The following is a 14,604-nucleotide window of genomic DNA, read 5'->3' as shown; positions in this document are numbered from 1 at the left end:
TCCTCCTTATGGGCTGCTGTGGGTGGACAATGAGGAAAGCTGATGAGGACGACACAAGCAGTCCTGATCTGGAGAACACAAGATGAAGAAATCACTGCATCTTTCCAATTACGTCCAACTTTATATCATTCTCTGAATCGAGGACTGAACCCATCCAGTCTTCTATGGAAAAGTTGTGATTCTTGCAAGCTATTTACACATGGTAAAACAAAAAGGCCAAATACTGTTCTGTAACTTGAACCTAGCTTGTTCTCTGCACCTAAGCTCTTCCCCTCCACACCTCTTTCCTTCTCAGACTATGACTCTTCACTCTTTTTACCTTCTGGGGATAATCCCTGCTCCATGCTAAGAGAATGCCAGGTAGAATGGCCAAAGTCACATCAGGGAACGGGTTAAAACACAACAGCACTTGCCTTACAGACAGAAGGATCAATTAAAATATTCTGAGAAGGCAGCTCTCTTTTTCAGGTGCTTTCTCTGCACTGAAAAAGGGATGCACTCAGTTGAACAGTCTTTCAAGCCTAAAGCCAATGCACAGGGATGTAGGAGGAAGCCTTCATCTGAAATTTTTCATTTAACTGCCATCTATCACTTTTACCCATCTGAATCAAGGTCTCCTGTGTCATGAGCAGTCCAGAACAGCTGCCTTGAAGGACATCACACTGCTCCTACACCACTGCACGTTCAGGGATGACTGATGACGAACTGGTGACTACAGAGGACTAAATTAAGACCTGAATGCAAGAGTGCCTCAGTGAAATTATACGTGAGTCAAGCCTGACCCAATCAGTTATAATGTGCCTCAGTGTCACTGGTGAAACAGAAATGATCAGAAGCAAAGACAGAGATGTCACAGCCCTACTGAACTTGGGGAAGACCTGACAAACATGCATGAGTAGGACTGGAACAGCCACATAACCCACTTTAGCCTGAATGTAGGTTGTGCGTGTCAGGAGTCTAGTGTCTCTCTGTGGTTAGATGAAGAAGATGAACCTCTCCCAAAGGTGATATAAAATATCTAAATTAAGGAACATTTAAGTTCCTAATTTGGATGCTCTGAGTTTCACTCCAGAGATGCTTCTCCTCACTGATCGTACACGAAGTGAAGCTCTTAATTTAGGCACATAATGTACTCCTAAATTAGGAAGGGAATTACTGAGGAGCTGTGAACTACTCCTCCCTTCCCTTCTCCCCTCTGGCAGCTAAACCTATCATGGCCAAATTCGGATCACAGCAATATCAGTGGCAATTGTGGAGTAACTTCACTCATAATAGCAGAAGCTCTAGATTGGCAGAAATGAAAATAGAGTCTGGTCTGTGATGCTGATATTCTTGACAGAGAATTACTAATACTGGAAACTTTGCTTCCAACTGAAAATCTCAAGAAAAAAAATATCTCAATGTTTCTAATAAAATCCAGTGACTTACAGCTTTGTTTATTACTACACCACACGTACAGTGTGGGGAAGCGACAGCATTTCATTTACAGCCTGCTTGTTCCACAGCCATTGTTGTATAACAGCATGCAGCTGTGACAGGGAGAAACGAGAGTCAGACTGAGGAGCCTGGAAGGGAGCAGAAGATCAGTGTGACATGATAAATGAGACAAATGCCATCCTTGTATCTTACTGCCTGTTCAAGTTCTGCATGACATTTCTTAACTAAAAAGGGACTGTGCTTCTGGATCTCTGCAACTCTCTGCTCTCCTGAAGCTTAAAGCCCAATCCCTGTCTGCTGGGCAATTAAGGGTTAAAGGACCCTATCTTTACCTAGTGGGGTTTCTCAGCTTCCCTAGCAGATGTGGTACCTCATACACTGCTTGAGGGAGGGACATAATTGGAATTTCAGGATACTTTTAAAATGTAACATTTAAAATGCTATTCTGGGGATTCACTGTGTATTTGACTTTGGAATGTTTAATTTGCTAAGGGAGATGCTTCTTCCTTGGCATGAAAACACAATTATTAAAGCTCATTTCATTATTTTGAGACCGATAGCACAATTAGGTCCACTGTTTAACATCCCACTGCAATGAATACAATGAAATTCTCTAACGATTAATAAGATCTGTTATTTTAAATAATCATGCTGAACCTTATTTGCAGTACTTATTAGCTTCGTAACTTCCATATGAATACTGGATCTCTAGCTGTGAAGCTAACTTTGGAGAGCTGCAAAGCATTTACAGAATATTTTCGTCCAATTGCTTTGGGGACAATTATTCTGCAAAATGGAGCCTGCAGTTCTGCATTGCACCCCATCCTTAAAGAGACTGCCTCCAAGCATTTCTGACTAGCTGTTAGGACACTGAGCTCCTCACACTTGTATGAAGCAGCACATGCTTTCTAAGTCAAAAAGGCAGCCAGGAAAATGTGAAGCAGAAAGGATGGCAGCCTGCTGAACCCACCCATCAGTGTTCTTTCTGGATGAATCCATCTAGCTGGAAAGAAATTCAAAAGGTGACCATGAAGCCTGAAGACAGCTCACAGCCCTTTAGGGTACAACCTCTTTTCCCCTTCCCCCTGTACCACTATAGGCTGCAAGAAGCTTGAAATGGTCCTAAGTCCCAAATAACCCCCACAATACACAAAGAAACACAACTTCCGCACGGCTGTCTGTAAAGCAAAAAGCTGCATTTCCCCCACACGGACCACTCAACCCCCTCGTGCCCATCTCTCAGCCTTCCCCGCTCAGTGCACAGCCAGCTCCTGTTGGCACCTGGATGAACCCTGCTGTGCTGAGGACTGTGCTCAGAAGGCAACCCACAGTGAACCCAGTGCCCCGCAGCACGCCTGGCTGGACACTGCACTTCAGTGCTACTGTCTTCATGGGCGTTATTACCCTTACTACATGACAGCAGGAGTGGTTCCAGCTAGAAGTACTCTGATTCACAGGGATCTGTTCCCCAGGACACGGCACACAGAAGCCGAGCATAGTGCATCTGCTATTTGATGTGGTCTCTACCATCCATACCGCATTTATAGATTCAAGGCAGAGGAACCAAAAGGGCAGTGTCCGTGGAGCCTGTTCTCCCTGAGTCTGAGCCACACAGGAGTACACAGCTCATCCCTCCACAGAGTAAGAAGCCAGCCCCCTCCCAGTTCTTCATTGCCAGTGAAGGAATAACAGAAATGAAGGCATCTGGCTGCCAATTCTTGTTTAGCTACTTTCCTCATCAGGAATTATATAATCAATGAACGTACAGATGTTATACTTATGAAATATACCAGAGAGTACAGCTACACAGTTATTATACCAAAACAGAATAGGTAGAATGCTTACCTGTATCCTGGGCTCACTGCAAAACTCCAGAGGAGGGATCTCCAGAAGAGATCCTCCCCCACTGGCAGTCAGCTCTTAAATGGGCCTTAGGAGAGGTGCAGCCAGGCTCCACCCTTCCGGCAGCACAGGAGAATTGCCTTCACCTGTGCTCCCATGGCTGACTCAGCGCTCGCCTCAGGTGATCAATCAGAGGTTCAGGCCGTCACTCAGCAGTTCCCATACAGGAATTCACACAAGCAGATGTATCAGATAGGAAAAAACAGAAACACATACGTGTTCAGAAGTGAAGGCAACCAGTCTGGGAATAGCTGCCATTCCTTTTTCTTTAACTTCTGGGAACATCTTGAAACGTGCAATCAACATAGCATACATGTTAGATATGGCACCACCTGGAGTCCACAGTAATACACTGTTACTTTTTCTATGCAGTGTAATATCATTGCAGTATAAACGATAAGTTTTGCTATGGTTTTCCTAACTCTCCTGTTAACATATCTGTCCTGTGTCAGAAACGTGCATTCTTTCTCCTGATGTTCCACAGAGCTGGGTTGTACAATAACAGGTCTACTACACACAGGGAACAACTTATGCATAAAACACTAGTGGGAAAAAATGATTGAGGTTTCCTTTTATCTTCTTTTTTTGTCACCATTTTTCCTTTAGTCCCTAGTTTTATCCTATGTGCCACCTATACATTATAGCCAGTCCATGCCAAGCATATCAACAAGGCAATTTTGTGAGTGGCTTCTGAGTGTGACCTGACCTGTCCTCTCCCTCCTGAAGCAGGGTGATGCTTCACACCCTGGCTCTGAGGAAACCTACACTGTGTACCAAGAGACACTGCCTTCTGGATAACTGGAGTAGGAGAGGGAGGAGAAAGGAAAAAAGGGTCATTCTAATAAATACTTTTCTTCTTATCTATTTTCCAGTGGGAGTGAGGGGAGAAGGTTACCTCTCCCTTGCACTACTGTTAAAATCACCAATGTGCACTGCTTTAAAACACCCACGTAAGCATCAAATGACAGGTCTACAGTATTTCATTCCTGTATTTCAATTATCAATGCACAGATTACAAACATGCTCTTTATTTTATGGTTCCAAGACTGTTACTGAGTCTCTGCGTCTACAGCCAAACTGTATCTGGCTGCACATTAACATTGCATGAGCACTATGGGAATATAATGCAGGACCTGAGGCAGAGTCCGAGCACTTTCACGTTACACACACCGTCACACACATAAACATACATGTACACATAAAACCCAACAGCTTTATCCTGCATATATAGTATACGCATATACACACACATACAGATGATTGTATATTTATGTTTATGCACATATATTTATAAAACAAAAAGGTGTACGCTGATCATGGTTTTAGGTTTTTAAATGAAAAGGTCCAATTGCTTCCTAACTTTCATCCACCTAAGGATGGAGGAGCACAAGCAAGCACTGCCAGGGAATGGCTCAGCTCATCCCAAAGGTAGCTGGGCTATGGCAGCTGGGATGACGTGCACCATGCACACACACATCCACTCCCTCCACTGAAGAAATGGGAATTGCTGTAACAAGCCCAGGGTGTTGCCCTTCTCTTCTACCCAAGGTCCCTGGCTCTAGGCTCTTCCTGTCCTCAGCCCCAGTGTGACAGCTGGTAACCCTGTCAAAGGGGAATGGCACTGGGGGCACAGGGCTCAGAGTGGGTTGGGGGCTGCTTCCTCCTTCCCTTACACTACCTTGGGAGGTACAAGCATGCATCTATACCTCCTTTAACAAATGAGGTAACATGACATGGAGAGAGGTTAAGGGAAAATATTCAGGTTCCCATCCCTAAAATATGCAAACATCATGCAGCAGCTACTGTTGATGATTTAGATGAACTAACGTGTCCAGGTGGAAGAAATTTGGCCTATCTTGTCCAAAGTCAGTGGGCTCAGCATCAAAAGAATCAAGACTGAAATGTTACGTTGCTTCAATGCTGGATTTTCCTAGTATTTTTTATCTAGTCTTTTAACCCTAAAAACTTATGAACAATAAGCCTGCATTCTGTCTTTAATTTTGCAGCTCTGTTTACACTCACCATTAATCGCAGACAACAAAACACACCAATAAAATCTGAAGACCCTTGTCAGGCCTCTGTGTTCTGCGTATGCAGTACACAAGAACAAGAAGTTCTCAAAAAGTAATGTAAGCTCATCTCTTCTTCCACCTCTGCAGAAAGGACCAACCCCAAACTCCTGCAGCAGCTCCTACGTGGGCAGCTGGATGCCCGCAGTCAGCTGCTGATGAGCCCTGCTGGAAGTTTTGCACTTGGATTCCCAGCAGCCCAGGCTGTTATCCACAAGGTCTTTCCTCTGCTTGGTATTTAGTCCAAATGCTCTTTTCCCCTCCATTAGGTCTCTGAGCTTTCTTTCCAGAAGAGCTCCTACCCCAACTATCAGTCTGTTCTCTTTTGACTCACCGAGATGCTGTGCCCAATGTAAATTCTTCTGATCTTTTGCAATTTGGGGAGATAGATGGGCTAAAATATTTAGGTTCAGTGACAAAACATGTGAAGCAAAAGACTAGGTGGAATGAATAAAATGAAAGCCTTAAGAATGCAGTGTCTCGGTGTCAATGACTTCTCCACAGGCACCACAGGCATTTTTGCCTTACTGATGTGCCCACATGGAAGCAGGTCTGAGCCTCCAGACACTCAGAGGAAGGAGCCCTCTGAGGTCCCTGCTGAGCATCATGGCCAGCTCATACATGGAAAGCTAACTGCTTACTGTGCTGTTGGTGGGACCCTAACTAACCACTGAATTTACTTCACGGGATGTCCTATTTTTCCCTCCTTGCTCCAATTCCCCCTTTGGTGATGGGCAACATTTCTCGCTGTTTTAATACAACGCTCTTTCTGTTTCATGTACTCTACAAAAAGTGGGGGCAAGGCCAATGTCTCTTCTGATTATGTTTCCCATGTGCCATTACAGCTGCTCATAATGCAGTGCAATTTGCTCAAACAGACCCTCTTAATCACATCCCTGAAATTCAAAAACATGCAATGCTTTATCTCAGAGAGAGGCCACTAGTGGTTATTAGCAAGCGTCCTCGTGAACATGCATATTTAATTATGTTTATTCTTTAACTACAGGGGATGTCACATAGCATAGTCCAAAAAGCAAGCTTGAAATATCATGTACCAGGTGAAAATATCCCATCGCCACAGCCCCCCGGCCAGCCAACCATCTCTCTCATTTTCCGTAGCGTGACATATTCCAAAAGTACAAACACTGGAGCAATTTCATAGGTGAACCTGAAACGTAGTAATACATTTAATGCTTTCATCTTCAACTCTAACACATCTTTTTCCAATACTGCACTACATGATAGCCTCAATATACTCTATCTCATATTGAATAGAGTCCTGTTTACAATACTTTTGATAACCTCCCTTCTGACTTGATGTCAGATATTTGAAAGCAGAAATGCCCAGAGCTCTGGAGACTCCATTTCCACCCACTTCAGTGAAACTGCTCATGCCCACCTCCTCCAGGCTCGAGGTTCTGCCCTGAATTCAAGAGCTGCTGGCCCAAATCAGACCTCCTTTGCCTTGCTAAAGCCTGCGTGCATGTCTTGATGCACACACATCAACAGCCCCGTTCATGACAACAAGACAGTGCATGGAGCTAAACACGTGCACAAAAACGCTTCCGAGCCCCAAAGTGCAAAAAATTACCAAAAATGTTCTAAATTCTGCACCTCTTTCTTATAGGAAGCAATGCTTCTAACTGCTTGGTGTATGAGATGTACCTAATTCCTATACTTAAATGCAACTGTTCTCTTAGCAAAGCTTTCATTTTACATATTTATGCATGCAAAATACTAAAATATTTTTTCTGTACAATTCTGGGGAGGTTAGCAAAGGAAACCTCTGACATCATATCTCTATGATCAAATTTCAGTGCCTATAGAATGTTATGGAAAATTGTCATGCTGTTAAATGTCAAAATCATTTTAAATGCAGACAATTGTTTTTCCAGCAACCTTAACATAAAAATTTTCTTTCTTTCATTCAGCTACAGCAGCTAATACTGTACAATACAGCCATAAAATTATATTAAATATCACAAAAAATTTCTTCTACTCACATATTAGTGTTTGCTGCTGATGTCAGCCAATCTGCTGCCAACCCAACCATGTCCAATCCAGTTGAAAGTTGATTAAAATATCTAGGATGCCCTGCATAAATGGAAAACGTTACCGGGAATCAGATGACTGCAACTGTTCAGCCCTGAGCAGCACGGTTACCTCGCGGTTTCTGTACCGAAGGAAGTGCTTTCAAGGCACGAAACAAAGCAAACAGCAATAAATGTATGTATTGGAAAAGGCAGGATTTTTCTTCTTTCTCATTCCAAGTAAAATCAGAGTAATTTCACTGACGCAGACTAATAAATTCCAGCATTCCCCATTATCCTCTCAACGTGCCTTGGAGATGAACACGACGCTGCCTCACACAAACAGCGGCTCGCTCCTGCTCGCGTGTCACATGCTGTCACCGAATGGTTTGTGCCTGGCTGGCTCTGAAAGGCGCGCACGAGCCACCATCGGCGGGGCTTGCCAGGACATATAACATCAGGGATGAATAGCTAACCATTATAATAGACGGGGCAAAACGAGAAAATGGAACACTTTGGTGACTGCTTTGCTCACGACTCAACGGCAGATGATCGCATGGAGATGGCAGGGATGGTGGCGGTGCTCGTCAGCTCTTCTCTGCCAGCCTGCAATTACACGCAGGCTGCCTGCAATTGTGGTTTTAAACAAAACCAGCACCGCTGCCACATCGGGACACAGTACAGGAATATCCTCAATTGGCTGCAAGTTCATTTATGTTGTTAATCTATTTGGCTAGTGGTATTTTTTCCAAAATCCCCTTGGCGATTTTTCTTAAAAATGTGCCCAGAAAGATTAAAACAAGAACAGAAACCATCACAGCTCAGTTTTTCCTACACACACTCTGCAAAGCGCTGTTAAATGGCACAATTACCGATACAATTACAGACGGGTGACAATTATCTGAATGCTGTCCGATGGGAGGAAGAGCCTTCAAAGCACCTGTCCTGCCCCACAGACAACATGCTGCTATGGCTGTCACAGAAAACAAAAGATGGAGCAGGATGATTGAGGGAAGGCAGAACCAGAGCTGAGGGAGAACTTATCTCTGCTCACCAGCAGTCCCTTATCAGGCATGGACATGAGATCACAGCAGCATGGGGACTGCCCCCTCCCCACAGCACACAACGATACAGCCGGGCTGTGGGACAGAGCACAGTGTGGGGTGGGGGGCATGGAATCTTGTCTCCTTCCCCTGAGACACCCCTGGTGCTGCCTCCAGCCATGCTGTGCCCCAGCGGAGATACAGCTGGCACTGCACCCCACAAGCACTACCCTGGATGCATGCTCACATGGGGTGGGTGGCTCCCTACGTGCCCTACTGCTGCCACCAGAGCTACACATGGCCACAGCACCAGGGCTCTGTACTTCCCCCGTGATGGCTGTTCAGTTGGTTTTGAGATTTCAGTATTCACAGCTTGGGCTCAGCATCACAGCCAGGCTCCTCACTGGCTCCCACATTCCGCTCCTAAAGAATTAGGGTGTGAAAGAGGAAGCCCTGGAAGACTCCCAGAGACCAGGAAAACTCTCGCTTTGGAGCTAAACCCAAACCAAAAAGCTGAGGAACAACAGAATTCACATTTGCAGCCCCGGTGTCTCAGCAATGCTCTGGCAGTACCCAGCCCCAGACGACAGCTCTGTATCACTGCTTATTTCTCTAGCCTCCTGCTTGGGTATCTGCGAACCACACGGGTGGAATGTGGAGCCACATCCCAGAACTCTGACTGTAGGAGCATCACCTCCCAGCAGCGATATCTCCGGAGCACAAGTTGCTGCTTGCATACTGCTTTTCTGCAGGGCACACTCAGCACAGCAGCAAACCCACCCCCTAGGCTGACCCCAATCCCACTGCTGGGCTTTTTTCCATCTACGTGACACTCTGATGCGTGAGCAAGCTGCGGAAAATTGCGGCTTTGCTTACAAGCCATGCTCCAGGCAACAACAAACAGCCTGTGAGGAGCTCAGAGTCCATGTCCGCCTGTGCAGCCATCACCGAACAAAGGGGTGACAATGGGGAGAGCCCCTCAGAGCACCCCCAGCACCTGCCTCTCGAAACAGACAGCAAAGCTATGTATTTGTTAGAAATTCTTCCTCCAAGGGCATGGTGTGCATTCCACTCCAGAGAAAGGGGCTGGGTGTAAACCCCGCACATTTCAGCCCCACAAGGGTCACTCCTCCAACCAGGGGAACGCTGTTTGCATTACAACAGCAGCAAAGAAATGCAAGGGATTGGAGAAGCCTCCCATCTGTATGCCAGGGAATAGTTAACATTATTCTGAAGACAATTCAAAGAAGAATGACTATCACACCGCAGGTTAACGAAAATCGCTGTAAGAATTCTGCGCTTTGGTTCCAGGGACCCTCAACGAGTGGGCAAGGCACTGCCCATGCCCTGCACAGACCCACTGGGCACACTAACCTCTGCCACTGCTCTGTGAGTAGCACCAATCTCACCATTCATCGCAGTGTTTTACCAACATTCAGACAGCACCGGACCGTCCACCACTGACACACGGCTGGGCACGGCCATCACTAACCCATAGCATCACAAAGAGCCCCGATCGCCGCTGGGATCAGGCTGCTCCTACAAGCCGACCAAAACGCGCGCAGTCTCCCTACAGCCCCCATTCACCCATCAGCCTTTGTCTCTCCCAGCAATCGGTGTACGCTTATTTTTAAGCAATTTCTCAGCGATTCAAATTCTCCCCAAGAGCTCTGTGCACTCTGCTTTATCTCCCAGTCTCAGCACTAATTGCCGCTGCGCTTTTTGTCTGTGTTTAAGGTGGCCCCGGAACATGGCCGGGCAGTGGTACACAGCTTCCTAGTGGAAATAAAAAAAAGGGCCATTCAAGCAATTTAAGCTTTGTTTCTATTCTTAACCCTAAAGTAATAATAATAATAAAAAAAATTCTGCAGAGAGCTTAGACACATTTCTAATTTTAAGTCCTTACACAAGTGAAGGGACAGAGGTGGCAAACAGCCACCCGGAGCCCCGTGGACTCCAATCCACGTTTGCTGGACTGGGGCTGCTCCTTGGGAAGGTCCCTGCACTGCTGCCCTGGTCCAGGGGAATTAAGACACAGGCCTGGCCCCCACCAGGCAAAACAGAGAGGAGGAAAAAAGGGGGAAATCTGAGGATTCGTTTTAAACGAGAAGGGGTGAGCGATGCAGCTCCGACAGTCCCAGGGCTGGAAACAGTCCCTGCTCTGTCAGAAACTGCCTGGAAACAGCAAAGCTCCAGGGTTGCTCCGATTTGTAACGCTGCGAGACACAACGAGATACCACTTCCATCAGTGCAGCCGTACCTGTCTTAATGGCATACTTGAGCGTGGTCCTGCAGTTCAGGAGGATTTCTTCCAAGGTCTGCGGCTGCTCCGCCAGCTCCCAGTTGTACTCCTGCAGCAGCTCGTTGGGATAGTGGAAATCGATCACTTTCGTTGATCTGTCGAAACTTTTCACCACGTACTGCAGCAGAATGTCCACCACATCCTGCAGGAAGGACAGCGTTGCTGCCTCCCCGTCGCACGCTGGCAGCAGGTCTGGGGGTGAAGGGGGAAAGTTAACACTGCTGCGGGACTGCACGGATCCTAAGCTGCTCCTTTTGTGTCTGGGAGATCTTTTTGTTGTGTTCAGCTTAAAGAAATTTTACTTTGATTTGTTAAGGAATGTGGACCGTGTTTCAAGGGATGTGCCAAGGGATGCGGTCAGGTTTTCGTTTCCCCATCTAAAAATAGCGGTTTTTGCTCCCAGGATATTTCAGATCAATTTCTGAGACAGCAAGAGATGGCAGGTGAATGGGGAAAAAAGGAAAAACGAATCTCGGGAAAAAACGGGAAGTTGGTAAACAGGAAGATAGCGGCCACACGCAACCCCCGCCCCGCCATCAGTGCGCGATGGAGCCCTGTCCCCGCAGCCCACAGCTGGCTGGCAGCACGGTGCCGCGCTCCGGGCAGTGCCGCGGCCGCGCCGTCCCGCAGCAGCACGAGGCGGGGGGCTTTGCTGAAGGGCAAAGTCACCGTGAGCTCAAGTAGGGTTCCTCCTCCCCGCAACCCACCATCACCCCCACAGGGTCCGCAGCGGGAAGGTCGCTCATCCTCACAGCGAGCGACCCTCAGGCTCCAGAGCGCCGCGTGTTCATTTTTATTGCGTTCGGGAACCCTTTCGTTCTGTACTTCCAGCGGCTGCGCAGGTGCGGGGCTCGGTGCCCTGCGGAGCCGCCGTGTCCGAGGCCGCCGCGGAGCGCCGTTACCTGTTGAGTGCAGGAACGCGTAGTTGACGTCGGCTCTCCGGCAGCCGCAGGGCTTCTTGTCGCAGGTGCAGGTGGGGCAGGACGGCCGTGGCTCCGCCGCCCTCGGGGTCGCCCTGGCGCCGGGATCCGCGGGCTTCTCGGCGTCTCCGTAGAGTAGCGCTTGACAACGACAAGGGGACGCGCGCTCAGCGCCGCGGCCCCCAGCCCCCCTCCCCGGCCCGAGGCTGAGCCCCGGCGCCCCGCAGCCCGGCCCTTACCGCACAGCTTGTTGCCGATGCCTCCGGTAAACTTCTGTGCCACCTGGCACCAGGCTCTGGCTGCAAGACATAACGGAGCGGGGGTCCGCGGGTCGGGCGGGGGTCTCGCCCTTCCTCGGGACCCCCCTGGCCGCCCCGGTCCCGCAGCTCCGGGACCGACGTCGGACGCCGCGGTTCCGTCGGGTCGGCTCGGGCCGGTCCCGGCCGCTCTGCGCCGCCCTACCTGTGCCGGGGCTCTCGGCGGCCGCGGAGCCCTCCTCGGTCCCGAAGGGCCAGAAACCGGAGCCGGGGCTCGCCATGAAGGAGCCGAAGCGGACGAAGAGCTGAGAGCTGCAGCCCGGGCGGCCCCGAGCGGGTGTGCGCGAGGGCGAGAGCGCGACCGTGTGAGAGCGCGCGGCTGCGCCGGGTGGCGGCGAGCGGAGGGGGCGGGGGCGCCCCGGGCACGCGTGGGTGGGGGCGGCTCCGTGGGCGCCCCAGGACGCTCCCTGCAGGCGCGGCGGCCGTCCTCGCCGGGCCGGACCGTTCCTCCGGCTCGGGGGGAGGCGCTTCGGCGGCGGCGGCGGGATACCTCCGGGCGGGCACCGACGGGACGGGATGAACAGAGAGCACCGGCACAGCGCTGGGTGGAGCGGAGGGCGTTCTCTCGCACCGCAGCTACGGCTGTGCAGCCCCGAGAGGAGGGCAGGGACACCTGTCCCCGGAGCGGCGGGAAGGCTCCCCCTCTGCCAACGATCCGCGAAGCGCTGAGAAATCCCCGTCTTCCCTCGCCCTTTCCCGGGGCACCCCCCGCGGCTGCGAGCGGGCGGCTGGGGCGGGGCAGCCCTTCGCTTCTCTCCCGTCGCCGCCCTAGGAATGAATGCCCCGCTGCTCCTCTCGAGCCGCCGCTCCGCCGCTCAGCCCCTCGGACCGCGCCGTGCGCTGCTCTCGCACACCCGGGTCGCACCCGCGCCCCGCGAGCTGAGCCCCCGGGCTCGGCCTTGGCTGCGCCTCTGTCCTGTCGGTGCTGGGAGTAACTGAGGCCCGGGCAGCCGCGTCCCTGCCTCGCGCATTGTTATTAACGGTACCGTTTGAATAGTATTCGAGAAAGCAACTTTAACGCAGATTTTAAAATTTAAATGATTTATCGCAAATTTTACATCGCAGCACGTTGTAACCCGGTGCTGTGGCCCTGCTGCCAGTGAGAGGTCCGGAGGTGATGGCGGCCCACCCCTCACTGAGGGCTGTGTGTGCGGGGGGACAAAGCCCCAACCTGTGCTATTGTAGCCTCTATGGAGCGCGGCAGGGGCACGGCCAGGCCTTCCCGCTAGCTTCCCAAAATCTGCCTCCCCTTGTAGTTGCAGCTGGCAACATGCAATTATGAACCCTGAAAGGAATAACGGCAATTATCTGCATAATAAGGCAAAATAAGGGCTTGTGAATAAGGAATCGGGAAATTTTGAACACGGTGGCTATCGCCTTTATTTCCATTTAATTGCTAGTGGAACTGATTAAGAATGATCATTACATTTAGGCAGCAATCAACCGGAGAGCATCTTTCTGTTCCTTTCTTGGCACCCCAGAGATTAAGGTTCCTAAAAATCTAATGCAAAGCAGAACAAAGCAAACATGATCCAAGTGCTCTGTTAGTGACAGGGTGAGGAGAGTTGGGTCCTTCCATCCTCCAACATCTCCAATGCTACATGCAGTGCTAACCTTTATTGCTGGCCACTGGCTTACAGGAAAGTCAGTAGTGAAATAAACTGCTACAGAATGCGATCAATTAATCATTTGTTTTCATTAGAGGGACACATACCACACAGAGCTTATCCCAAAATTTAGGCATTGTAAACCTAAAATAAATAGAAATTCCCCTGTGATGTCCTTATCATTTATTTCTTCCTGTAAAACAATTTACTAGAAACAATAAGGTTTTCTGGAGGTGCCTATGGGATTTTGGAGGCTTAATGAGGAAATGATAAACTAAATGGTTTATTTTAATTGGGTAAGAGTGATTAAATGCAGAGAGGAAAACAACACGCACCGAGGAAGGTAACCTACATTTAGGCTGCTTAATGCTTAATAATTTTAAGATGCAGTAGTGGTATCTGAACGAAACCTGATTGCTTATTTTTCTAAAGGTATATGCCAGCAGTGATGGTGTCCCTTTGCATCGGTGTTGGGCTGTAAACTACAGTAATTCGTACTGACATGAACACACATGTTGTAAACCTGAAATGTCAGAGATTTAAAAAAAAAAAAGAAAAAAAAGGAAGCATGTAGTATAAAATGATAGAAAAGATGATGCTAATAACAGCAAACGGCAGCGGGGCTAGAACTGCTGGATAAGGCGCCGGCGCTGCGAGGTCTTCCGCAGCAGCCTCCGGTAGTCATAGGGATTATCTTCTGCTCTGCTTTCTTCCAGGGAGCTCTCCACAACCCTTGACCTAGGGATTAAGTGCAGAAGTGTTTCAGGGATTGAAATGAAAACGTTTACCTTGGCAAACACTCCTAATCGGTCGCTTAACTTCCACCCTCAAGACAAAAACAGAAAGAAAACCCAACCGTGCTAGGCCTCGTCCACCCGTGCTGCAGGAAGCAGCGCCTCAGAACAAATGCAGCTGAGATGAACACAGAACAACGTGTTCTTCTGCAATGGGGTCACAACAAAGGGCACAAGGCCACT

The 14,604-nt window shown here is 49.0% G+C and overlaps 2 protein-coding genes across 2 annotated transcripts in view; both read right to left on the bottom strand.

Annotated features, from left to right (window-relative positions):
* Nucleotides 1-12,241, bottom strand: part of GAD2 (glutamate decarboxylase 2) — a gene marked incomplete at both ends in the record, with an annotated part of 31,796 nt that extends 19,555 nt beyond the window's left edge. The window contains 7 exons of the mRNA XM_079538197.1: nt 3,556-3,671; nt 6,464-6,576; nt 7,412-7,502; nt 10,742-10,975; nt 11,686-11,844; nt 11,943-12,002; nt 12,166-12,241. Coding sequence (XP_079394323.1) covers nt 3,556-3,671; nt 6,464-6,576; nt 7,412-7,502; nt 10,742-10,975; nt 11,686-11,844; nt 11,943-12,002; nt 12,166-12,241 — 849 coding nt within the window. The remainder of the gene's footprint in view (nt 1-3,555; nt 3,672-6,463; nt 6,577-7,411; nt 7,503-10,741; nt 10,976-11,685; nt 11,845-11,942; nt 12,003-12,165) is intronic.
* A 547-nt stretch (nt 12,242-12,788) lies between these two features.
* LOC306948501 (myosin-IIIa-like) overlaps nt 12,789-14,604 on the bottom strand; it is a gene marked incomplete at both ends in the record, with an annotated part of 57,854 nt that continues 56,038 nt past the window's right edge. Inside the window, one exon of the mRNA XM_079538140.1 lies at nt 12,789-13,032. Coding sequence (XP_079394266.1) covers nt 12,789-13,032 — 244 coding nt within the window. The remainder of the gene's footprint in view (nt 13,033-14,604) is intronic.

This window comes from Tetrao urogallus (genome assembly GCF_951394365.1).
Source record: "Tetrao urogallus genome assembly, chromosome: 7".
Lineage (NCBI taxonomy): Eukaryota > Metazoa > Chordata > Aves > Galliformes > Phasianidae > Tetrao > Tetrao urogallus.
Note: the sequence above shows the minus strand (reverse complement) of the source record. Positions and strands in the feature narration are given on the sequence as shown.